Source organism: Euprymna scolopes, chromosome 1 (genome assembly GCF_053919585.1).
Source record: "Euprymna scolopes isolate OS-2025 chromosome 1, ASM5391958v1, whole genome shotgun sequence".
Lineage (NCBI taxonomy): Eukaryota > Metazoa > Mollusca > Cephalopoda > Sepiida > Sepiolidae > Euprymna > Euprymna scolopes.
This window is the reverse complement of record NC_136482.1, coordinates 96906935-96933187: the sequence shown is the minus strand read 5'-3', so window position 1 is coordinate 96933187 and position 26253 is coordinate 96906935. Positions and strand designations below refer to the sequence as shown.

The following is a 26253-nucleotide window of genomic DNA, read 5'->3' as shown; positions in this document are numbered from 1 at the left end:
AAATAAGGAATGTGATAGTTTCTCTCTTTAAATATTTTTTTCAGTAGATTTACTTTAATGTTTTGTCATTTCAGGTGACCAAACTCCTTTACAATTATCGTTCACATTCTTCATTGCTTCAACTTCCATCAGAATTATTCTATTCAAATGAACTCCAAGTCAAAGCTGAGAAGCAGCTTACCCACAGCCTTTGTGGCTGGAAATCTCTACCTAACAAAACTGTGCCAATCATATTCCATGGAATTCGTGTAAGTTTAAACATTTTTCTATGGATGGAGGGGGAGGTAGGATAGGATTTATCAATGCATATTTAAGATATTAGCAGACTTTCCTAATATTGCCTGGGTATCAAATATAGTGAACATTAACTGATTTTGCCATACTACATTTCACAAAGTTTACTACTTGAAACATTAATTTAAAAATAATAAATATTTAATTCTTAGCTCAAGAATGCAAGTTCTCAGCTCTTTAGTGGAGTTCTCTTCTTTTTCTTTTATCCATAAAAAGATTTCCACTTAAATCGCTAAATGTGATTTCTCAGTTTTTTAATTGAAATTCGTTTTTTTTTTTTTCTTTTTTCTCTTCAATAAAAAATGGCTAAGTATTAAAACACAAATAAAATGTCTTTTTTTTTCAAAACAATATACAAATTAGTTAATCTTGGAACTGATATTTGTGTGCATAAAAAGTAAAAAAAAAGATGGGGTGTCTATTGTATAAAGTTGAATTAACTTGAAATAGAGCATTTTGACTTTACTGTTGTGCGAGAAATGGGCCCAACTCTTAAATTTATTAATTTAGGTAACTAGTAAAACTTGAAAGGTATCAATCCCCTCATTTCACCCATTTATGGGGTTAAATTGTACAGCTATTATTTTAACAATTTGTGAGACCTTTTGGAAAAATGGTTTCCAATATTAAATTACTATAACTGCTGTTAAACAAAAAAAATCCAACCATTTATTATAATTAAAAAAAGATGGTGCTTATTTATAAAGAGATACATGTAAAAACTGGAAGCTCAAAATAAAACTTAGAGATATACTTATCAATGCAAAATATCAGTGTACACTGTTACATTCAAAAGATGTAACAATTAAAAAAATATATGAATGATATGAAATATGGTTTTCGGAAAATGATATTTTCCTTTATTTTCAACAATAACAAAATAAACAAATAAGGTTTGTTCACAAATATTTACAACAATAACAAAACAAATGAAAAGGTCAGTTAATAAAGATACAGTTATTTTGGATTACTACTATCAAATACAAATGAAAAGACGGCTTGTTGAAACTCGAGGTTGAAAACTAGAATGAGGAAGTGGAGGGTTACGAGGGTAAGGGAAGTAGTCAAATTAAGAACTGCTAACAGGCCAGTCTTCTAATGATTATTCACTCTATTAACAATGGAATTCAATGACTATAAAAATTTCTTTTGCTTTTTCTTTTAAAAGTTTGGTCAATGAGAATATTTCAAAATTATATTTACCACTAGTCCAGAGGGCTTTTTCTGCAACTTTCTGTGGGTTGGAGGGATGTATTTTTTCTTTTTGTGTTTTGGATTCTTTCGGCTGGACATATCCTTGAATCATAGACCGGAGTTATCTTGGCGGGTCCAAGTTGATAACTGATATGTTTCCCTCTCCACTTTTATTTATATGGCATCCGAACCCATTCTAGATTATTGTAGAACCCTCTGGGGCTTTCTAGATAATTCTAAAACCTTCTAATCTTTCTATTACTATACTCTGGCCTTTAAACTAATCTTGTGAATTAAAAACTTTTGAGGTTTGATCATTAGGGGTGCCTAGAATACGTTAGCACACATTTTAAACGGCTTTATTGCTATTTTTATTATTTTATAGAAATGCTCCCTCGTAACAACACCAAAAATTAGAGAAAATTATCAAGTAGAATTGTAATAAAAAATATAATTAATTTACTCCTTGAAGTCAACAAACTTGGAATGACAAAACCCTATCTAATGTTCATATTATGAGATAAATTTCTGGGAAGCGCTTTTAGGAATGTCATTCAAGATCGAGGACAGAAAAGATGAAGATCAGATACTACACTTTGCTTCTAGCCTCAACGCCAAGCAAAAAGCAAGAAATCTCTCCAAAGCAATACACAACTTTACAAATGTAATTTGTCTTGTATCGTTGTACATGTGTTAATGTAAAATATTTCCAATTTTAAGTTGACATGAGTTTGAAATTTTGTCTAAAAGCTGTTCTTTACTTAACAGGGATTTCCAATTTTTTTATCATCAAAACACTTTATCTCAATTTAAAAAAAAATTTTTTTTAATATGCTTCATTTTGTCCATGTATTTATTCAACAGAAATGTTAAATAGTTTAAGCTAGAAATATTTTGTCGCTTCTACACTATTTGGACGAAATTTTGGAAATTATAAAACTGAATTTCACATGAAAACATCTACGTATTCCCTGTATTAAGATGATTATATCAAAAAATTATAAAAATCGATAAGGTAGAAAATTATTAAAAAGAATAAAAAGTAGAATTTCATGCAAATGACTAAGACATGGGAGTTAAAAAAAAAAAAAAAAAAAAAGAAGGGAGGTAATTTTCTGTTTTGATTTAAACAAGATGGTGGCAATTTTTCACCTGCTAAGATGATTAAAGTTTTGTTTAATAATTCAGTAATATTCAGGTAATTTCAACTGCATAATTTGGGAGCTACCTTTGAAACCATTGTTTTTCATCTGAAAACTCCATTTATCGACTACAAAATCTCATCCCAATTCTGTAGAAGCGCCAATATTTTATTTAAAGATATATGTATATATGTTGTTTCTTTTTCTAAATACAGTAATCTTTCTCAAATACATCCAATGAAAGATATGGAATCTCATCTATTTTGTTTATGCATTAATACTGTTAAATAAAAATATGAGCTTCTCTTCTCCATCCCAAACTTGGATAAAAATAGCAACTCACTTTAATGAACGTTTTATGATGAGTATTCTTTTGTCATCAAATAATCCCAAAAAAAGTTTACCATAAAATGGATGAAACAAAGCACATTCCAATATTAGAATCAAACTCAAATGATTACAGATTACTGCCCTGTACAGTATCCCTGAATCTTTTCTCTCTTGTAGGGTGAAGACTTAAGAGAAGGAAATAGTCCTTCATGGTTCAACCCATTTGAAACTGTTCAAGTGGTGAGGTATTTGCAAGGTCTCCTTGCAGATTATAGTTGTTATCTCACAGAAGACGATATTGGAATAATCACTCCTTACCGGAAACAGGTAAGTTATTGTTCTGTTGTTTTTCTTTTCTTAAAATGTATGTGTATTTTTTATTGGAAGATATCATTAAATGTTTTTGCAAGTATATTTTAATAGTACCATGAAACAATTCCTAATATGATAAATTATGCCTAATATTGGGGATACAGCATTATTACAATATGTATTAAATATTTTTTTAGAAAAATATCCCTTTGAGAGAAAAACAAATGATTGTATCAAGTCTGATAAAACTTTTGAAACAATCATTTTTTTCTGGATATTAGTGTAAAAAAATTTAGTTCTGAATATTTTGAAAACTAATGAGGAAGGGATTATCAGTGGTCAAGTATTCATACAAATCTTAATAGCATGGAACTAGTGTACACTTATGATGTAAAAGTTTCGTTTCGTTTCTATTTAGGTTGAGAAAATCCGTTTGCTGATGAGTCACTTGGGCCGAGATAACGTAAAAATTGGATCGGTTGAAGAATTCCAAGGACAAGAAAGGAAAGCTATTATTATTTCTACTGTGAGTATCTAAAAAATGTTTGCCTTTCTCAAGTTATTATTAAAACCAAATTTTCTTGCACATTTTTTAAAAAGACAGTGCCTTTAATCTTGCTGCCATGAATAATAAAGCCTTTCTTTTTGTTTGTTTTTTTTATAAATATTTTAACATTCATAAACCATTAGAATCAACAATTTCATTAACAATCTTTTGTTTGTTTTTTTCTTTATACTTAATATATAACATTAAGGGTATCTGCTATTTTTTTTTCTTATTTTCATTTTTTATGTACTAATGAGACCCCACATATCAAGGCACCTAGGCTACTTGAGGATAAGATGAGGTCTACAAACAACAGAAACAAACCATTTATTAAAGTGCATCTGGGGGTGAAGCTCTAATTTGAGGAGTGTGTGGGGGAGGGTCACCTCTGTTACACTCTGACTCGACTGGTAATGTCCCATCATCATTATCATCAGGTTTTGGTATTTAAACTGTTGAGTGTTATGGATTTTAATGGTGGGCAATACCAGGCAACATCTCACGCCCGCACTCCATGCGGTTCAATCCATAGGGTTGATACCAGTCATATTGCAAGTCAAATCATACACTCTGAAGTTATCTATGGGCAAAATAATCTCAAAGTCCATCTTTCTCAACTTCTTTTACATTTTTCTGCCCTACTCTATTTTCCAACTCAATCGAGCTCTCTTTATTCACAAATAACCCATCTTCTGGACCTGTAGAATATATCAACTGCACCTCTGCATAGGGATATATCTAATTCAATTATAGCACCCCTCAAAATAGGTATTCTTTTTTGCAATTATTAAATAAGGAAAAAATACATATATTAGTTGAAGATTTTCCTTATCTTGTTTCATGCAATAATACAAGTTTGTGAATTGAATGTTGGTAATTATGTCTTTCTTAACATTTTGTTTAAGTTCTGCTTTTCAATCACAATTTTTTTCACAATTTTTAGAGTACAAACCAAAACAGCATTGCTGAGAAGATTTTAATAACTAGTTCCAAAATGCCACACATTTTCAAGTAATTCTCATCTTTTTAGAATAAAATATTCAGTGGAGATTATCAAAGCATTTTTTGACGTGTTTAGAGAAATTCTCTTTTCTAGAGAGTTCAAAATTTGTTCACCAAATATTGTAATTAACACCATCTTTTTCTACAGTGTAAATTTGGTCTTTGAAAATTTTCAAAACCTATCAAAGAAGAGATGACAAAACTATAAACGAACTTAACACCCCCATGTTATCAAATAAATGCAATTAGGAAAATTGTTGTAAACATTCTGACCTTTCTTAGATAGCTTACTAAAAACAGTATCCAAATATAACATAGCACAATATTTTTTAATTTAGAGAATATGAATGATACTTGACAAACTGGTACAATATAAAGCCTACATAATCTGAGATTAAAAGGCAGACTACTCAACTTAATAATCAACTTTGTCTCAAACATGTTTGAATAAGATTGATAGTTTCAACTCAAAACAAAGAGGATGCTCCACAAGGAAGTATACTGTTAACGACCCTCTTCACTATAAAGTGCAACATTATCAAATGGCTAAACCCTGATATTGATGATTACCTGTATGTATTAAAATAAATGAATAGAGCACCACATTAACTGTGGTAATGCATAAATAAAATCAACAAATGGATTTTAATTTTCTAAAACTAAAATACAGCTGCTAGCTTATAGTTTGCACAGTCCCATACTTCATGAAGACCAAGTTACCTCAAACTGTAGTCTTTGGATGTGTTTCCAGCAAATGCATGTCCTGCCAGTCTTTAAAAGGAATTTGATTCAGATGGTTATATTGGTTGGTTATATTGAGTTGCTGTTCACTGCTATTAGCCAGGTGCAGAGGTACATTAACAGGGACCCACCAGGGCCACCTTGCACTTGGCCTTGTTTCCTGACTAGGACATTGAGCACTGTTCCCCTATCCCCAACTTCTTTCTTTCTCTCACAAACTGAGCAAATTGGGTTTGCTTGCATGCCACTTGTTCTCACTTGGCTAGTCTTGACTTTTTTTTTTTTTTTTTTTTTTTAAGGTTGAGGGTATGTGATTGACAGTTTGTCTGCTGTTTCCAACTAGCGGTATAAGAGCTCTCTTTGGTAGCACTTAAAGTGGCTGCTCTATCATCAGTTGTATAATATCAGAATAGTTGTATTACTATGTCACGCATGAAAAGGGACTCTGCTGCTATCTCTGAGCTTCCATGAGACCACAACTTCTTAGGCAGGACTCAGCTAATGGATCTATTGTATGTGTATACTTGGTGTGTCAAAACTGGCCCACGTTGCCCAACACTCTCCCCTACCTGTAATTAAACAAATCATAATGAAATGAAATGACAACCCCAACAAATACCACAATCAAACCAGACAACCACCCAAACAAAACCAATCTGCCTCCTCCCTTGAGGCTTGCATTCACAAATATCCGTGAACTTAAAAGTAATCTAGATTATATAGAGTTTTACCTCTTAGTAAACTTTTTGGATTCCTCACAAAGACAGTTATGTTCCCACCCACCTCCCAGATAGTTGCCACCAGCAAGCTTCACTTCTAGACCTCTTCCTTGCCACAGTACCTGGAGATTGTGTAATTAATGCCCACAGTTGACTCAGAAATGCAGATAACCTTGTGGTATCAGTAGACATCGTACTTAAATCCCAACCCCAAGGTGAGGAGCCATGGCTTAAAATGACAAGGTACTTCAAAAGGGCTGACTTGGAAGCCATCAGAGATGCCCCATGGACCAATATCTTCTCTCTCCCTGCTGAACAGTGTAGCAATGAAACAACTGACTAGTGCAAAGTGGGCATTGAAGCATGTGTCCCCACACGGAAATATAGCAAGTTGCACTCCCTCTCATGGTAGCCCTGTCGGTGGGGCATTAGAATACACCAACTGCCCCCCTCCAGAGGGTAAAAATCCCTCAATGGGGGTCCTGGATATGACCTTAAACTATATCCAGTGGTGAGGCCCCAGCTTGTGGGCTTTGGGGAGTGTGGAGCCACCCTTTAATTACCATTGCTCCCGGGTCCACTCTGACTCGGAGTGGTAGTACCTGTTAGGGTTCCAACTATGGGTTAAATAGAAACCGACTTGAAAACAAAATATATTTTATTAAAAATTTTTTCTTCAAAATCTTTGGATTCGGCATTAAATAACCTGAAAAGGGTTGATATGCCGTAAAACAAAAACAACCAACCAACCAACCCTCTCATGGTTCACTAGGTTGTGCAGCTGCCATGCACTCCGCCGGTTTGTACGTCATAAGTCAAATACAAATAGGCAAAGGTTTATAGATGTTAGAAATCATTGTAAGAGAGTAATAGCCACAGCCAAAAGATGGTATGCTGATAATAACCAAGGAATGCATAAAATAACAGAAGATAGGCACTCGTAATTTCTGGAAAAATTATAACAGTTTAGTGAATAAAGGGCAATCAGTAATTCTCTCACTATCCAATAATCATTGCATGCACGTCAACTAAAAATTGCTCAGTGATTCACCTCCAACTCTACTCTAGGGCCAACAAACAACTCCTCCCAATTTCCCTATGCAATCGAAAGCCACAATTGATGATCTGAAAATCACCCGTCGTAAAAAATTTAGACACCTCCAAGCATGTGGGCCCTGCTATATTAATTAATACTCAGCTGAGCTAACCTCCATACTTTCCAAACTCTATAAAAAATACTTTGTTGAATCCTGCTTCCCTAATAGTTGGAAGATGGCCTCTGTGGTACTAGTGTACAATAATTCTAGCGAAAGGACTGACCCTCTCATTTATTTCTCTATAAGTCTTCTCTCTGTCTTCTCTTAAATGTTTGAGACACGAATCAATCAAGCAGTAGTCCACCACCTTGCAAAAGCTAATCTTCTTTCTGACAAATAGTACGGATTTAGGCAATGTCATTCTATTGCAGATATTTTAAGTCATCTCTGAACGCATATACCATGCACTGAATAAGGCGGGTGAAGCCAGGGCTGTAACCCTCGATATATTCAAAGCCTTTGAGAAAGCCTGGTATGAAGGACTGCTAATGAAAATTAAATCATACTGTATTACTGAATGAATACAAAATATAATTAGATCCTTCTTAGACAATATGACCATCCAGGTTGTCACTGATGGACATTCATCTAAGCAGCATAACATTAATGTGGAAGTGTCTCAGGGGTTGATTCTTGGACCACTATTATTCCTGATATTCATCAATGACCTCCCCGATAATATTGTGTCCGAGATAGGTATATTTACTGATGATACAATGCTCTATAATATGCATGAGGGAAGAATGGATGTACAAAAATCCAAGACAACGGCTGAATCCTTAGAAAATGACTTCCAGACTGTAATGGAATGGGGATATAAATGGAGGATAACATTTAATGTTAGTAAAATTAAGCTATTCTCTTTTAAAAAATTACAAGAAGCCTCTTTAACCATCGATATCCATGACAAATAACTCCCTACCTGAGAATTCTTCCTTCAAACTCCTCGACTTAACAATCAGAGGAAATATGGACTGAAACAAATACATTGAGAACATTGCGAAGGTTCTAACAAAGAAGCTGGGTTCCCTCTATCGTGCCAGAAAACTATTCACACCTGAGAGTATTCTGTACCTCTACAAAGCCACGATTCATCCATGCATGGATTTTTGCCACATCTGGGCTGGTGCATCTACCACTAGTCTCTCCCCTTCGATAGGGTTTACAAAAGGGTCTCCAGTCTAATAGGTTCCACTTTGTCAACTAAGCTCCAACCTCTGTCCGATCGCCGTGATGTTGCATCCCTTTGCCTGTTTTACAAGTATTTTAATGGAATGTGCTCTGATGAACTCATTGCACTTGTGCCCCCTCAACGTTTATCTCCGACAAACCCACTTAGCACAAAATCACAACTCTTCCCTTCCTGTTGTCCCTAAATGCCAGAAAGTTTCTTCCTGGAATGGCTATATTTTGGAATTCTCTTCCTGCTACCTGCTTCGAACATCTTAATCTTTCTTAGGCATGCTCCCAATTAGTAGCCCCTTATGTCCAAGTGGCAATATGCCTTGTTTAGGGTGCAGTTGAGTATTAAAAAAAAACACTGAGTTGAGAGGGTGGCTGCTAAGATATGACTTCTCCTTCCCCAAATGTGTCAAATTTATATTGAACAACAACCTGTAACTGTATTTGATTTCTGGAAAATACTAGTTATAACAAACGATAATTTAGGCACTAAAAACAGTCTCTGGGACAGAAAGCAGTGGTCAATGGAAAGCTGGCATCAATTGTTACTAGGTAGTTATCCTAGACTTGTTGAAAAATAGTTATGGCAATTCATGAATGAGTTGATTGAATTTTTCTGTCAAGTTACCAACTTACAGAAAATTGTAAAAGTTGGTTTTGTTTTCATTATTTCTTGTAACTATATACTTATCGCACCAATATGCCAAGGAACGAATGAAACTTACTGAAATGACTATCTAATGCAGGGTTATGAAATTTTAATATGCAATTCAAATCATGGGATCATATTGGTATCTCTCTAGATTTTGATAACAAGTAGTTTTTGTATTATATTACATTCGGCGAAGGTTATTTATTTCATGAAAACACGAGTCCCCATGTTTGCATCTGTATACCATATCATACCATGTATCAAGTCAGACTTACAGTAAAATAAAATTTATATATTTTTGTGAAATTGTGTTAGAAGGTGAAGAAATATAAAAATCTATGAAATTTTAAAGAAAATATAAATAAAACTTATTTTCATTAAATCTTGAAATAATATTTGTCTGCAATTAGAATCTTACTTAAATTTCTCGAGTGATCATCATAATGTTAAGAAGTAATTTCTTCTCTCCGGTCAATTATAATAGATTCTTCAAATGAGCTTCAACATAATTTTTGTGCTGAGTTTCATACGTTTTTAATAATAATAGTATATTAATATTCTAATTTTCAGGTTCGTGCAAATGAAGATTTTATAGAATTTGATAAACAACACACACTAGGATTTTTGAGTAACCCAAAGCGTTTCAACGTTTGCATTACACGTGCGCAAGCATTGCTTATTATTGTTGGAAACCCTTATGTTCTCATGCATGTAAGTATTTGGTTTGTTTGTAATTTACAAAATATTTTGTGATTAAAATTTCTTAAAGAAATCAAATTCTGTGGCTGCTTGTAAAAAGTTTTTTTTTTTTTTTTTTTTTAAGAGACTTTCAATTAAAATAAATCACAAAAAAATTATTTTATAATTTAAGTATAATTTCGGGTGCATAACACTATCTAGAGGTTCAATTTTTACAAACTCTGCATATTAAATTAGGTATTTCAACACTAACACGTCAAATGTTGTCTTTCAAGTGATCTATTGTGTCTGGTTTATCAGCATAGACATGGGACATATTTCCAAAGAAAATAATTTAATGGGGTTAAATTGCACAAATGAGGTAGCCAGTTGATAGGTCCATTTTTTAAAATTATTTATCAAAAGTAAATAAAATAAATTTGCACAATTTGCAAATGTTGCTCAGATATCAGTCTTTTCATAATAAATAGTCAAGCCAAGTTGAACTTAAAATAACCAATAGTTGCCAAATCTACAATAAAATTTTTTTTAAAAAAACATCCTTTTGTTTAAAGAAATCAAATTCTGTGGCTGCTTGTATTTAGTTTTCATTAATGCCTTTGACATGATTAACCACTCACTCTCTGAAATTTTAATTAGCAATTTAAAAGAAAGTGAAAATTAAGTTCTTCACATTTGAAAAAAAACAATGTTATAGAAAACTACCAAACATAAATTACAAGTGAAAATGTCCATATTGTATAAAATTTCAGATTCATTTTGTATCAAATTTTGTTCTTTTTTTAAGCAGGTCTGTCCAAAATATAAAAAATTATATTGATACCTATAATTTGTTTTTCACGTACATGTGAAGCGACATGGTTCAATATTTCCAGATCATGATTTAACTACTTTAAATTATAATTGTTTTGCAATTTAAACTATATAAAAGTTCAGATTGATATAATCTATTGATAAGTGCAATTTGAAGCATATGCTGGATGCTTTATGTGCTCTTACTCTGTTATATAACTCTCACCTGTCTTTTTAAATGTATGTTTGTATGTCTGCCTAAAACTTTTGACAGAGGCAACGGATTTTCATGAGGTCGGTATCTTTTGAAGCTAGACCCTTCAGACAACAAATATCAAATAATTGGCTAAAAACATTAATTCCTTCACCCTCAACTGAGCAGTTTTCTACAAGAAGGGTTGGGTTTTTTGGGTTTTTTTCTTTTTGTGTTGCCATTTTTTTCAAGTCATCGTATCAGTTGAAATGACTTTACTAATTTCAATATTCCGAACTTCCAGTCGTGTCATGGAGTAGGGACAAGATGTCAGGTTTTCTTTCACTTTCTTTTCCACCTTAGCATCACAGGTTCGAGCCTATCTGCCTACTACCACTTTCTCCCCCCCCCCTCATTTTTTTCCTCCTTCACTGTTCAGGTTCGAGCCTATTATTACCATTTTTTTTTTTTTTTTTTTTTTTTTTTGCTCAACACACACCTCCAAATACCCTGGCAGCACCAGGCACCCAGGCTAGTCTAATATAGAAAAGGTGATATATCTGTTTGTCCATCTGTCTCCATATTTTCAAACTCTATCTCTCCTGAAACTAAAAGTTGTAGAGCGGTGCTAGGGGCCCTCAAATGATTGGATTTTTATAGACAATTCATTTATGAGTCTTTAGCCGGTTAAAATAGTTTTTAAGGAGTCAAAAATGGGTCAAAATTGAAAAAAATCGTGAAACCTTTTGTACATTCATTTTAGTTTATTTTTAATTTTTAATCAGTTCATATGCGTGTCATGTTTGTACAGTGGTAACGTCACCAGCTTTGAATCCTACAGTTTTGCTTTTAGCTGATGGCACCCAAATACTTTTTTTTTTTTTTTTTGAAATCCTGACTATAATAATATATATATGAAATCTAGACAAATTAAAATATATTTAAGCATATTTTACAACCGGGTGCTAGTTATATATATATATATATATATATCAGGGTAACTCTTGAATTGTTAATTAAATTTTGTCATATATATCCTTACTAGCAGGGCTACCCGGCGTTGCTCGGGACCGTATAAACAATGAAAAAACAAAAGCGGATATTGAATATATGTTTTATTCTTAGGGGAGAGGAATCTTTCATCTCTATGTATTATTTGTTTTATCTACCCTAGGACTGGTATTGTTCATGTTTTATCCCTAGTGTAGGTAATTTACAGCATGTACATGAAATTGTTTTACCTTAGGGAGAAGAGAACAGGTAATATACAACATAATGTGTCTATATTACATCCCTGGCAACGCCTAGAAACCAGCTAGAACATGTATTTCAGTCAATCTTTATTACATCTTGGGCTATGCCGGGAAACCAGCTAATCTCTATTTAGTGACTTGACCACCAAAATACCTCCCTAAGTGTGTCCTTTCTTTTGAACTTATTAGATATAGGTATCTAGAAATGTGTGTGAAATTTTGTTGAATGCATTGTTCACTATGATTTTCTTATTGTTCTACACAATATCAACTGTAGCGAAATAAAACAGTAAACTTAGTGTAGTGTTAGAATAAAGAGCAAAGGAAAAAATTAGAATCATATTCTGTAATTACAAATCTAAATTTGCTAGCGTGTACCAGTATTTGCCAGGTTGTGGAAATTTGGAATTTATAACATATGTAGTGGCCTTTTCCTAGATACCTATTTTTATAATTGTTTCAGTACATTGCTACAAAATGTGACATTTGTTGGCGTTTGTAAAAAAAATCATGAATGTGCTTATATTCCAAAAAAGAAAATATCAGTGCACAGTATTGAAAGTGTTTGAGATTCAAAAGTCTGTAACATTTCTACTAACTTCATAAGATGTCATGTGAGAAACTTAATTGAATATCAAGACATTATCTGAAGCGTTTTTATTTTGGTGTAACGTATGTGTTTACAGTGAACCTTAACTTTTAATAAACAGATTGGTATGCAATGACATAGGCTAGGAATCTTAGACAAAATATATATAAATTGGAAAAATGTGTGAACAAATGAAAAAAAAATGATCCGCTCTACTTGATGACATCAAGCACAGTAATATTTTAGTGAAGAAAATATGAAATTGATGTTCAGTGATTAGTTTGGATGAATGAGAAAATGTAATTGTTTGATGCATAAAAAATAACTCATTTGCTGTATTTGATATTAAGCAGCAAAAAAATAGTGATTTGAATATTTAGGAAAACATCAAATCAGATTATGTAAAAAAAAAAGATGAAATTAGAAAATATATATTTTCTGTTTATGAGTTTTGCCAATCAAAATTTTGTGGCAGAAATTGGGTGATTACCATGCAATTTTATTTTATTATTTATTATTATTAGTGACTTGTTATCATCAAAATCCGCCCCAAAGAGTGTCCTTTCTTTTATTAGGTATCAGAATAGGTATCCAGATTTCTACTTCTATACAAATATGATATTGTAGTACAGTAAATGTCAAATTGTTTTTCAAGTATTAGTTTGTAACGTTTGTACTGACTTCATCAGATGTCATGTAAGAAACTGAATTCTATGTAAGAAGACTTTATCTGAAGTGTTTTTATTTTGGTATATCATGTGTGATTACACTGTAGTAATTGCGCTGAAAGCATGTTAATTACAAATGACAAAAGTTAAATCAATTTCTGATTCAGCTACACAATATAAACTAAAGGAAATCAAATTTGCAAAATAAAAGCAATATGTAGTTATGGGTTAGTTTGGAGTTAGAATAAAAAGCCAACAAAACAGTTAGTTTGTATTGTGTAGATTGGTCATTTCTGATAGTATTGAGAGTCGTCAATGAAAATCTTAATTTCTGACAAAATACTGAATGTTTCTTGGATACCTATTCGTAAAAAGTACCTTTTTTGGAAAAAAAAAAAAAACACTCCCCGGATCACCTTCACCACCTTAAAAAAAAACAACTTTATTCTTCAAAAAATGTGCACATTGTTAGTGTAAAAAACAGATTCGCACCACTTGATGAAATCAAGCATAGTAATATTTTAGTAAAGAAAATATGAAATTGATTTTCAATAATTAGTTTGAATGAATATCAGAAAATGTAATTGTTTGATGCATAAGAAAGAACTCATTTGCTGAATTTGATATTAAGCAGCAAAATATTTCAAAACATAAAAATGTGAAACATAACATGAATACTCTCCGTTGTCACTTGAAAACATTGACCTTGGTAGGAAGTTTATTAGATACTGAAATTGTGGTCTTGGTATGGTGTGCTTAATATTATTGTATGCAAAATTTAAAAACACAAAAGAGGGTACAATCAATATTGAAAAAGTAACATCTGTCACAGAAAATAGTAATTTATAAATGTCAAAAGAAATATTACTCTGTACTTAAAATGTTAAACTTACTGTTAACAATAATTTAAAATGGTGATCAGGATGAGTCCAACAACTTAGTCCTTGAGCTTTCTTATTGATCATAGTAAAAAGAAATTGTAGTCTTTCAAGTTTGTTGGTCGCATTGGGATTCTTGGAATGTATCAACAGATTCCTGCATATGAATCTTTGTTAATTCCACACAATACAAAATATATATACAAAACAAAGTAAAGCAAAGTATAGGGTTAGTTGTGTCCTCTAATTATCAACCAAGTATATGTATTGATAAAAAGATAAAAGCAATGGAAATGTTTATTACAATGTATCAATATTAAATTTTTATCATGAACAACAAATCGAAATAATGATAGATATTTTGTGCTTATACGAAACTGGAATCAAGGATTGTCACCTGTGATTTTATATATGTCAATAGTGCATGCCACTACAAATGATATTAGCCAAATTAAGTTTTGTTTATTTCACCCATTATAAAATATATACACAAAATGCAGTAAACAAAGTTTAGGTTTAGTTAATGATAAGTGTAGGTTCGAGAAATAAGCAAAGAAAAGAAAAAAAGATACATTTGTTTATAGTGTGTAAATTGTAAGTTTGTAAATATTTAAAACTATCCACACTGGTATGTGGAAATTCTGGATACCTATTGTTATAAAGTTCCAATTCATGTTTGATATATCACTCTACATGTTCCCTGTTGCACCCCAAAGATGTAAATGATTATCGAGAAAGTGAAATGAAACAGTATTTGAAATAAAATAGAAACAAATGCTGATGTTTACTATACAAAACACTGTGTTCAATGGAATTGAGCCTTATACAATATTGGTGGAATAAAAAAATCCATTTTTTTAATTCAATTTAAGAAATGAGCAAAAAATTGATATTTAAAATATTTGGCATGAAGAAAAAGAAATATAAGATAAAAGGTGATAAAGCAGTAAGAATCATATGCTGAATTCAATTAAAAACAAATATGATTGTCAAAGAAATATCATGAAAATTTTGTAAGTGAAAAAAATTATTTTTTGATATATTTGGTTTCGAAGTATTAAGAAACATGTACAACTTCATTTTAAAGACAAAACGAAAACTGTACTAATGATAATGACAATGGTGAAAGGAAATTGGAAAAAAATGTATCAGAGGTAAAATGTTGGTCACATATACGTTTGTGTGGTATGCATGAAACACGTGTAGAAAATTATATTTTCTGATGCTGAAAGTAAGAAGAGAAACATTGTTAAAAAATGATCTAAAAGGCAATAGTAAAATCCTCATTTTTAGTGTGGGATATGTTGTTTGTTTCAATTGAGAAAGGAAACTTTAATTTATACAATTTGATGTTATAGATCACAAGTTTTATTACAATAAACATTGTGTTCTTTAATTATCAACCAAGTATATTTATTGATAAAAAGAGAATGTAATGGACATGTTTATTATAATTTATCAATATTAAATTGTTATCATGAAAAACCAATGGAAAGCGTGAATGTTATTTGGTGTTTTTAAAAAACAGCTACCAATGATTGTAACCAGTGATATTTGAGTATGCTAACAGTGCAAATGTGGTGGTGAAATGAATTTTTGTTTATTCTTCACAATATAAAATATATACACAAAACTAAAACATAATTTACGGTTAGTTAATGATAAGTTTAGGTTAGAGAATTAAGCAAAATTATAGATACCTATTGTTATAAAGCACCAATTCATGTTTGGTATATCAATCTACATGTTCCTTGTAGCACCCCAGAGGGGTAAATGAGTGTCAACAAAATGAAATAAAACATAGTATTTGAAATAAAATGAAAAAGTGCTTGAAAAGTGAAATATGCTGATGTTTACTATCTAAAACATTGCGTTCAATGCAATTGAAACTTATACTATATTGGTGGACTAAGAATTAAAGAAATAAAATTTAAGAAATTAGCAAAAAATTGATATATAAAATATTTGGCATGAAGAAAAACAAATATAAGACAAAAGGGGAAAAAGCAGTAACAATCATGTGCTGAAGTTCATTGAAAATAAATCGTTTGTGAAAGAAATATAATGAAAATTCTCAGAGTGAAAAAAAAAATGGGATTTTTACAAATCTGGTTTCCAAGTAATAGGAAACATGTACAGCTTCATTTTAACGACAAAATGTAAACTGTAGTAATGGTAATGAGAATGTTGAAGGAAATTGGCAAAAAATTGTTAGTCAAATGTTGATCAAATATTATAAGTTTGTGTGATATGCATGAAACGTTTAGAATATGATCTGCTCTCATGCTGAAAGCAAGTAGAGAAACATTGTGAAAAAATGATGTAAAGCTAAGCTAAGCAAACGACCAGTGAATGGAAATGTTTATTATAATGTATCAAGATGAACATATTATCATGAAAAAGCAAATCGAAATAGTGATAGTTATTTGGTGCTTATACGAAACAGGTATCAAGTATTGTCACCAGTGATTTTATTGATGTTAACAGTGCATGTCACTAAAAATAATGATGGTAGCGAAATTAAGTTTTGTTAATTCTACCCAATATAAAATATATACGCAAAACAAAGTAAACAAAGTTACGGGTTAGTTAATGATAAGTTTAGGTTCGAGAAATAAGCAAAGGAAAAGAAAAAAAAGGTACATGTGTTTATATTGTGTAAAATGTTAGTCTGTAAATATTTCAAACTATCAACACTGGTATGTGTAAATCCTAGATACCTATTGTCATAAAGTACCACTTCTTGTTTGATATATCACTCTACATGTTCCCTGCAGCATCCCAGAGAGTTAAATGAGTGTCCACAAAATGAAATAAAACATAGTACTGGAAATAAAATAAAATAAGAATATGTCTGAAAAGAAATAAATGCTGTTTACTATATAAAAAGTTGTTTTCAAGTGTCAAATGGAATTGAATCTTATACAATGTTGGTGGATTATGAAATTGCATGAATGAAATAACATTGGAGAAATAAGAAAAAAGTTTATATATACAATATTTACAAATGTAAGATAAAAGGTGAAGAAGGGCCAAATCCGAGATCTATAAATCGTAAATTTTCAAAGTGAAAACAGATATTTTTTTTTTTTTTTTAGATCTGCTTTCCAAGTAATAGTAACCATGTACAGCTTCATTTTAAATGAAAACTGTACTAATGATAATGTTCATGGTGAAAGGAAATTGGAAAAAAATTAAAAATGTCAGAGGTAAAATGTTTGTGTGGTATGCATGAAACACGTGTAGAAAATGATCTCATGCTGAAAGTAAGAGAAACATAGCTAAAAAATTATGTAAACGCAATAGTAAAATCCTCATTTTTAGGAACATAGTGTGGGGTATGTTGTTTGTTTCAATTGAGAAAGGAAAGTTTAATTTTTAGAATTGGATGTTATAGATCACAAGTTTTATTACAATAAACATTGTGTTCTCTAATTATCAACCAAGTATATTTATTGATAAAAAAAGAAAAGTAATGGACATGTTTATTATAATTTATCAATATTAAATTGTTATCATGAAAAACCAATGGAAAGCGTGTTGGTTATTTCGTGTTCATAAGAAAAAACATCATGGGTTGTCACCAGTGATTTTATGTATGCTAACATTTCGCTGCAAATGTGGTAGCTAAATGTCTTTTTGGTTATTCTACACAAAATAAAATATATACACAAAACAAAGTAAAAGAAATGTCAGGGTTAGTTAATGATAAGCTTAGTACCAAGAAATAAGCACAGAATAAGGAAAAGAAAGATACATTTGTTGATATTGTGTCGATTGGTGAATTTGTTGGTTCATTTTGTTTTATGACATATCAACACTATATCATGCCCAATCTAGTGACATTTTTTTTTCCTAGAATATATTTGTTTATTTAATGTTGGTTTCTATTTAACTCATAATTGGGACCCTAACAGGTACTACTACTCCAGATCAGAGTGGACCTGGTAGCAATAGCAATTAAATGGTGGCTTCACACTTCACAAAGCCCCATGTTTGGATACAGTTTATGGTCATATCCAGGACCTGGTGAATTTGTAAATAATTGAAACGATCAACACTGGCGAGTTAGAATTCTACATACCTATTGTTATAAAGTACCAATTTATGTTTTACATATCACTCCACAACGTTGCTGCAGAATCCAGACAGTTGAAAGAGTCTCAAGAAACTGAAAAGCTATTTAGTACTCTTAAATAAAATAACATGCATAAAGAAATCCTAATATAAGACAATAGATGAAAAAGCAATAAAAATTTTGTGTGGAATCAAGTGAAAACAGTTTCTTTGTCAAAGAAATTGCATGAAGATTCTCAGAGACTTTTCCTTCCTCGTTCCCTTCCCTTTTGGTGGAAGGAAACTTTCACAGTGGCTCAGAAGGTGGGCTGAGCACACTTCCTACAAAGGTGGGATGGGTAAATTTCTTTTTCATTTGGTTGCCTGGAGGACAGGCTTAGGCCCCCCCCCCAAAAAAAAACGTTGGAGCCAGGGAACTTCTCCTCCCAGAAGGGGGAGGGGGGCCCGGGAAGGCTTCTCTTCCCATATTTTTTGTTTTGTGTAAGGTTGATCTCTTTCCAAAGGGAGTAAGAGGATATCCCTCTCTTAGGAGGAGAGCGAAGGCTCCCTGGGCCTCCCATCCTCCTTCTGAGAGAAGTTCCCCGGCTTCCACATTCATTGCTCAGCCCGCCGTCCAGGCAATCAGAGTCTGATTGTCTGCCGTATATAAAAAGGCGATTTTAGCTTGTCAGGCGGTATGCTCTGCGTAGACCATTTTTCTTCCACCTGTTGACCTTCCCTCCCTGTCATACAATACGCTTAAACAGGATATTTTAATTTATGCAGATTCCATATAGACTTTTAGTTTCCCAGGGTGTATACCCTCCGTTGACCATTTATGTTTAAGAGTTTTCCTTGCCCCTTCTCTGCCCCAGAATGGGAAGGGAGCTCTTTCCCACTGTATGGGGGGGGCGGCTTTCTTTTATGGTTATGTGGGGAGCCTTACCTTAAGGTGGTAGGTCTTTTTTGTAAAATTGTTAGTCAAATGTTGATCAAATATTATAAGTTTTTGTGATATGCATGAAACATGTGCAGAATATGATCTGCTCTCATGCTGAAAGCAAGTAGAGAAACATTGTGAAAAAATGATGTAAACCTAAGCTAAGCAAACGACCAGTCAATGGAAATGTTTATTATAATGTATCAACAATAACACATTATCATAGTTATTTGGTGCTTATACGAAACAGGTATCAGGGATTGTCACCAGTGATTTTATTTATGTTAACAGTGCATGTCACTACAAATAATGATGGTAGCGAAATTAAGTTTTGTTTATTCTACCTAATATAAAGTATATACACAAAACAAAGTAAACATCTGCTGAATTTGATATTAAGCAGCAAAATATTTCAAAACATAAAAATGTGAAACATAACATGAATACTCTCCATTGTCACTTGAAAACATTGGTCTTGGTAGGCAGTTTATTAGATGCTCAAATAGTGGTCTTGGTATGGTGTGCTTAATATTATTGTATGCAAAATTTAAAAACACAAAAGAGGGTACAATCAATATTGAAAAAGTAACATCTGTCACAGAAAATAGTAATTTATAAATATCAAAAGGAATATTATTCTGTACTTAAAATGTTAAACTTACTGTTAACAATAATTTAAAATGGTGATCAGGATGAGTCCAACAACTTAGTCCTTGAGCTTTCTTATTGGTCATAGTAAAAAGAAATTGTAGTCTTTCAAGTTTGTTGGTCGCATTGGGATTCTTGGAATGTATCAACAGATTCCTGCATATGAATCTTTGTTAATTTCACACAATACAAAATATATATACAAAACAAAGTAAAGCATAGTATAGGGTTAGTTGTGTCCTCTAATTATCAACCAACTATTGCTAAAAAGAGAAAAGCACTGGAAATGTTTCTTATAATGTATCAATATTGAATTGTTCTCATGAAACACAAATCGAAATAGTGATAGTTATTTGGCGCTTATAAGAAACAGGTATCAGGGATTTTGGTGTATCAGATGTTTTTACAGTGAACTTAACTTTCAAGAAACAAATTGGTATGCAATGACATAGGCTAAGAATCTTAGACAAAATATATTCAAATGAAAAAAAATGTTGAACACTTATAACTTTGTATGGACTCTCAAAAACATTTGTAAAAAATGTGTAAACAAATGTAAAAAAAAATGATCCGCTCTACTTGATGACATCAAGCACAGTAATATTTTAGTGAAGACAATATGAAATTGATGTTCAGTGATTAGTTTGGATGAATGAGAAAATGTAATTGTTTGATGCATAAAAATAACTCATTTGCTGTATTTAATATTAAGCAGCAAAATATAGTGATTTGAATATTTAGGAAAACATCAAACCAGATTATGTAAAAAAAAAAAGATGAAATTAGAAAATATATATTTTATGCTTATGAGTTTTGCCAAATAAAATTTTGTGGCAGAAATTGGGTGATTACCAAGTAATTTTATTTTGGTAAAATTCTTAAATTATTTCAATGTTTATTATAATTTCTAATTAGTGACTTGTTATCATCAAAATCCGCCCCAAAGAGTGTCCTTTCTTTTATTAGGTATCAGAATAGGTATCCAGATTTCTACTTCTATACAAATGTGATATTGTAGTACAGTAAATGTCAAATTGTTTTTCAAGTATTAGTTTGTAACGTTTGTACTGACTTCATCAGATGTCATGTAAGGAACTGAATTCTATTTAAGACTTTATCTGAAGTGTTTTTATATTGGTAGATCATGTGTGATTACACTGTAGTAATTGCGCTGATAGCATGTTAACTACAAATGACAAAAGATAAATCAATTTCTGATTCAGCTACACAATATAAACTAAAGGAAATCAAATTTGCAAAATAAAAGAAAAATGTAGTTATGGGTTAGTTTGGAGTTAGAATAAAAAGCCAACAAAACAGTTAGTTTATATTGTGTAGACTGTTTAATTAACTTTGTTCATTTCTGATAGTATTGAGAGTGGTCAATGAAAATCTTAATTTCTGACAAAATACTGTAATTTTCTTGGATACCCATTCGTAAAAAGTACCTTTTTTGTGAAAAAAAAAACACTCCCCAGATCACCTTCACCACCTAAAACACAAAAACAAAAATATCTTTATTCTTCAAATATTGTGGTTGACTGGAGGACGGGCTGAGCACTCCCAAAAAGGTAGGAGCCGGGGAACTTCTCCTCCCAGAAAGGGGGCCCGGGAAGGCTTCCCTGTCCCCATATTTTTTTTTTTTTTTTGTGTAAGGTTGATCTCTTTCCGAATGGAGTAATCGGAACCGACAGGGGGGGGGGTCAATCAACCATACAAAAGGATATCTATCTCTTAGTTGAAAGAGGGAAGGTCTCCCTGTCCTCCCATACCCCTTCTGAGAGAAGTTTCCCCAGCTCTCAGCTTTGGGGGGGGGGGTACGAGGGCTTAGCCCGCCCTCAAGGCAAATAGTCTGACTGTCTGCCTTATATAAAAAGGCGATTTTAGCTGGTCAGGTGGTATGACCTGCATTGACTATTTTTCCTCCACCTGTTGACCTTCCTTAATATTTATTTTTAATAATAAACACATTTTATTTTAATATTAATATTTATTTGTAATAATAAACACATTATATTATTTTAAATATTAATATTTATTTTTAATAATAAACACATATTATTTTAAATATTAATATTTATTTATAATAATAAACACATTTTATTCTACTTTAAATATTAATATTTATTTTTAATAATAAAAACAATTTTATTTGAATATTAATATGTATTTTTAATAATAAACTCATTTTTATTTTAATAATTATTTTTAATACTAACTCATTTTATTATTGTAAATGTTAATATTTATTTTTAATAATTATTGTTATTTAATAATAATATCTTCTATTTTTTTACTGTTTATGTCTAACTTTTATCGACTTTTTCTTTTTTAATAGCATATTCTTTAAATGAATAGAAAAATATAGAAAAATAATTTCCCAAATTTTAGACCCCGGTTATTTGGCTGATAGTCGATAAAAATGATTAAAAGAGAGATTCATGAACATTAACGTTGTCATATAAAAAGAAAATGCTAATAAGAAGTGTTTTTAATCAATGTAACATATTTATTCAACTCTGTCATATATTTGTTTGATGACAACTTTTTCGAATCTGTGTACAGTAAAAACGATATACTTACATAAGATTTTGAAAGCATTTAAACTGTCGAAGAGTTTTATTATAAATAAAAGAGTTTAGTTTGTTGAACTTAATGGACTTTTTTGTTGTATCTATTAACTGTTTATTCTTTTTATCAAACAAAAAGAGAATTTTTATATTGACATGTGATGGACTGTTTTTCTAACATCGAAATTTTAAAATTAGTTTTATTTAAAAAAAAAAAAAAAACTCGCCATTAGTGGACGGTCAAAAGACAAATATATAACAAATAAATGTTAGGAAAGGCAAGATAAGTTACTTTTCTATCCAACTGGATATATTTTTTTTGTTTTTATTCAATGTAACATATTTATTCAGCTCGAAAAACATACAGTGTTTACCGATGTATTCGAAAAATGCCACCAGTTGTTTACATAGCCATTTGCCGGAAGTGACGGTTTTTTTTTATATAAGTTTTATTCAAACAGGCTTTAAGTTCAAATTAATGGACTTTTTTTTATACTTCCAAAATAAACTATTACAGTCGTTTAAAACATAATAGAAGTATTATTTTTTATTTTTAAAAACAATGTTTACAAAATGTCTATGCGCGTTTCTTCCGGCCGGCTGCGAATAGCATAAATAAATAACTGTTGCCAGAATTTATCGCATTTTTATTTTTTAATAGCATTTTCTTAAAACGAATAGAAAAATAATTTCCCATGAAAAAAAAAAAAAGAAAATGCTATTAAATATAATAAAAATTACTGAGATAAAAATATATAAAAATACGTACGTAACAACAAAAACACACCGAAGAAAGTGTGTGTGTGTGTGTGTGAGAGAGAGAGAGAGGGAGGGAGGGAAGAGGAAGCGGTGTATGTTGAATTTTGTTCCTTTTCGAAGCAGCACAAAAAGTAAGTGTTTCCATAGTAACCAAACCGTGACGTCACGTCATGTGACATGACTAAGCGTTTTTAAACGAATAGAAAAATAGAAAGAGGGTGATAGAGAAAGTGAGAGAGAGAGAGAGTAAGTGTGAGAGAGAGAGACGGTGTTGGTTTTACTCCCCCCCCCTTCCAGCTTAAGAGGTATGAGGTCACGTGGTAACATAAAAAATGGCTAATTATTTTACATTACATAAATATTACGATATTTTTATAATCGTCTAATATTTTGAAAGGTGAATTTTTTTATTCCCGTACATTTTTTCCTGACATTTTTCGTTAAAACTCTTGTATAAATAATATTTTTAACCAGGTAATAACGATGGAAACATTGGCATAAAGTAAAAAAAAAGATATAACTGAGCCGAAGAGAAAAATGCAAAAGTATCGGAGAAAGATTTTTTTATTAACAATTGTTCGCCATTAGTGGACGTTGACGTCACGTCACGTGACATGACTAAGCTTTTTTTTTTTTACGTATGAATTACATTGGATCATTCAAGAATTACGTAATAAAAAGCATTACAATGACAGTTTTTTTTGGGACCCCCTTGGAGATAACTGATACGTTTACCCCTTTCTCCTCGTCAGTTTGACGTGAAATTTCGATATTTGTCACGGGGCTTCGATATGATACCAAATTTATCAAGTCTGGTTGTGTCTTTCAAAAGTTTTAGCGTTACATACAAACATACAAACTCACAGACATTTGGGATTTATATATATAGATGAATAAAAAGTATTTAAGAAATATTCTAACAATGAATTTGATCTGAAGGTTGTGAGGATCAGAATCTCTGAAAAAAAAAAAAAGTATCAAATGCAAAATGAGAATAGTTTATTTTAATGGATGAAAGGGTTTTGTGCAACAATCCTGGAAAGTTATTGACAATGAAAAAAGCCAACTAAGAAGGCCAAAGATGAATTTAAGATAAAACCAGTAAATATTGACAATAACTCCTCAAAATATTTTCAAATATGCATGTCAAGTTGTGATAAAATGAAAAATTAGTAAAACATGAACCCTATAATTATATGAAAACCCTATAATTATATGAAAGCTGGATTGATGAACGTTTGTTTCCCTAAGGCTTTTATCTATGCATTTTAATGACACAAAATATAGCTTAGTTTTTAGATTTAATCGAATTAGCTGTAATTTGTAAACGAGTCACCAGTCTTTTGTTTAGCTATCTTTGTATTTCTCTCGCTCCATGTTAATTCTTAATGTCTCTGAACATTTAGAAAAAGACTTTGTCTTTTTCAGCATTGCTATCTAATTTACAGTATGTGTTCATGCCACAAATAAATACATATGTAAATGGAAAAGTCTCTTTATTTTTGTATTATCCTTATGAATAATATAAAATAAGACATTATTTTTAGTTATGCAAGAAGATAGTCTTATGTCACAATTTATGAATATTTGAATGGAATTAAAATGGAATAAAGTATTCCTTTGTCTTTTTTTTCCAAATCTAGCATTTTTTTCTTAATTCACTTTTCATTTTTGCTTTTTTCAGGATAATTACTGGTTGGCCTTATTGAAGCAATGCATTGAAAATCATGCTTACGTGGGCTGTGAACTTCCAGAGGAACTGACTGCTAACTCTGATTCTTGACATCTCCTTTCCCCTCTCCTTAGCCCTCTGTCCCCACTTCTTTCCATTGCCACACAATTTCATATAAATACACCAAATACACAAGATGTCTCTAAACAATAACAAATGATATAAACTGTATAATCACCGACCGTGTGTAATTTTCTTTACAGACCTGAGCTCTTATTGAGTAAATCCAGAGTTTTTTGAGTAATAGTTGGCTAACATACTTCCTAACTTCGGCATAGCCCTACTAGAAACAGTGACAAGGCAAATCAGTTCCTTTGCTTTTATTGTTCTTCATTATTTCTATTGCGAAGCGATTTATTTAAATAAAAGAAAAGTGCATTATTGAAAAGTATACAATTAAAAATAACAATTATACAGGTAAAAATAACATTAGTCTTTATTTGGACTTTTAATAACAAAATTTAAAAAAATGAAAGTTTTTATTTTATTTGAAATTTTTTTTTTTAAATCTGTTTATGAAATTATAAAAATAAGTTTTTTTTGTTTTTTTTTTTGTTTTTTTTTTTAATTTTTAAAATAAGTTTTTTACTTGAACTTATATAATAAATGTTTATTAAAATATAAAAATCAAAATTATTGAAATGAAAATAAAATTTCAAACATCATAAAAAAAACCTATTCAATGCGTGATATTCTCAAAATAGTTTAAAAGGATTTTAAAAAGCGTTTTCAATAATTCTTTATAAAAAAAAAGATAATTTCAATAATTCTTAATTAAAATAAGGCAGAAAAATCTTTCAATGATTATTAAATAAAAAAAAAAAAAAAAAGATCAGAAAAATGTAATAAAAAAAAAAAAAAAAGAAATACATGCACAGGGGAGATGTAGGCATAAGAGAAAAAAAAAGTGAAGGAACTGATTTGCCTTGTCACTGCTTCCGGTAGCACTACACCGGTAGTTATGAAGTACATTAGCTGACTATAACCATTTTTTGATTAAACTTCTACTTCAAAAACTGATATTTATGTGTATCTACATACATTCACTTGCATACACATAATTAATATCTACGTCTATAGACTTTAGGTGGTTTATTTGAGTATTTAAGGCATGGGGGTGAAAGCCGCATGCAGATACATCTACACACACCTGTGCATATTACAATGTAGATGGGTGTGTTTTGTTAATTGTTATGTCTCTGGCATTTAGAAAGTTGGCCGGTGTTAAAGACAGAGACAATAGTTGTTAGCAATGGTTTGAAAA

The 26253-nt window shown here is 31.2% G+C and overlaps 1 protein-coding gene across 1 annotated transcript in view; it reads left to right on the top strand.

Annotated features, from left to right (window-relative positions):
- The window catches only part of LOC145255066 (RNA helicase Mov10l1-like), a 157601-nt gene extending 132209 nt beyond the window's left edge, over positions 1 to 25392 (top strand). Inside the window, exons 17-21 of the mRNA XM_080113923.1 lie at positions 75 to 248; positions 3138 to 3287; positions 3691 to 3798; positions 9783 to 9923; positions 24942 to 25392. Coding sequence (XP_079970049.1) covers positions 75 to 248; positions 3138 to 3287; positions 3691 to 3798; positions 9783 to 9923; positions 24942 to 25040 — 672 coding nt within the window. The 3' untranslated portion in view covers positions 25041 to 25392. The remainder of the gene's footprint in view (positions 1 to 74; positions 249 to 3137; positions 3288 to 3690; positions 3799 to 9782; positions 9924 to 24941) is intronic.
- Positions 25393 to 26253: the final 861 nt, after the last annotated feature.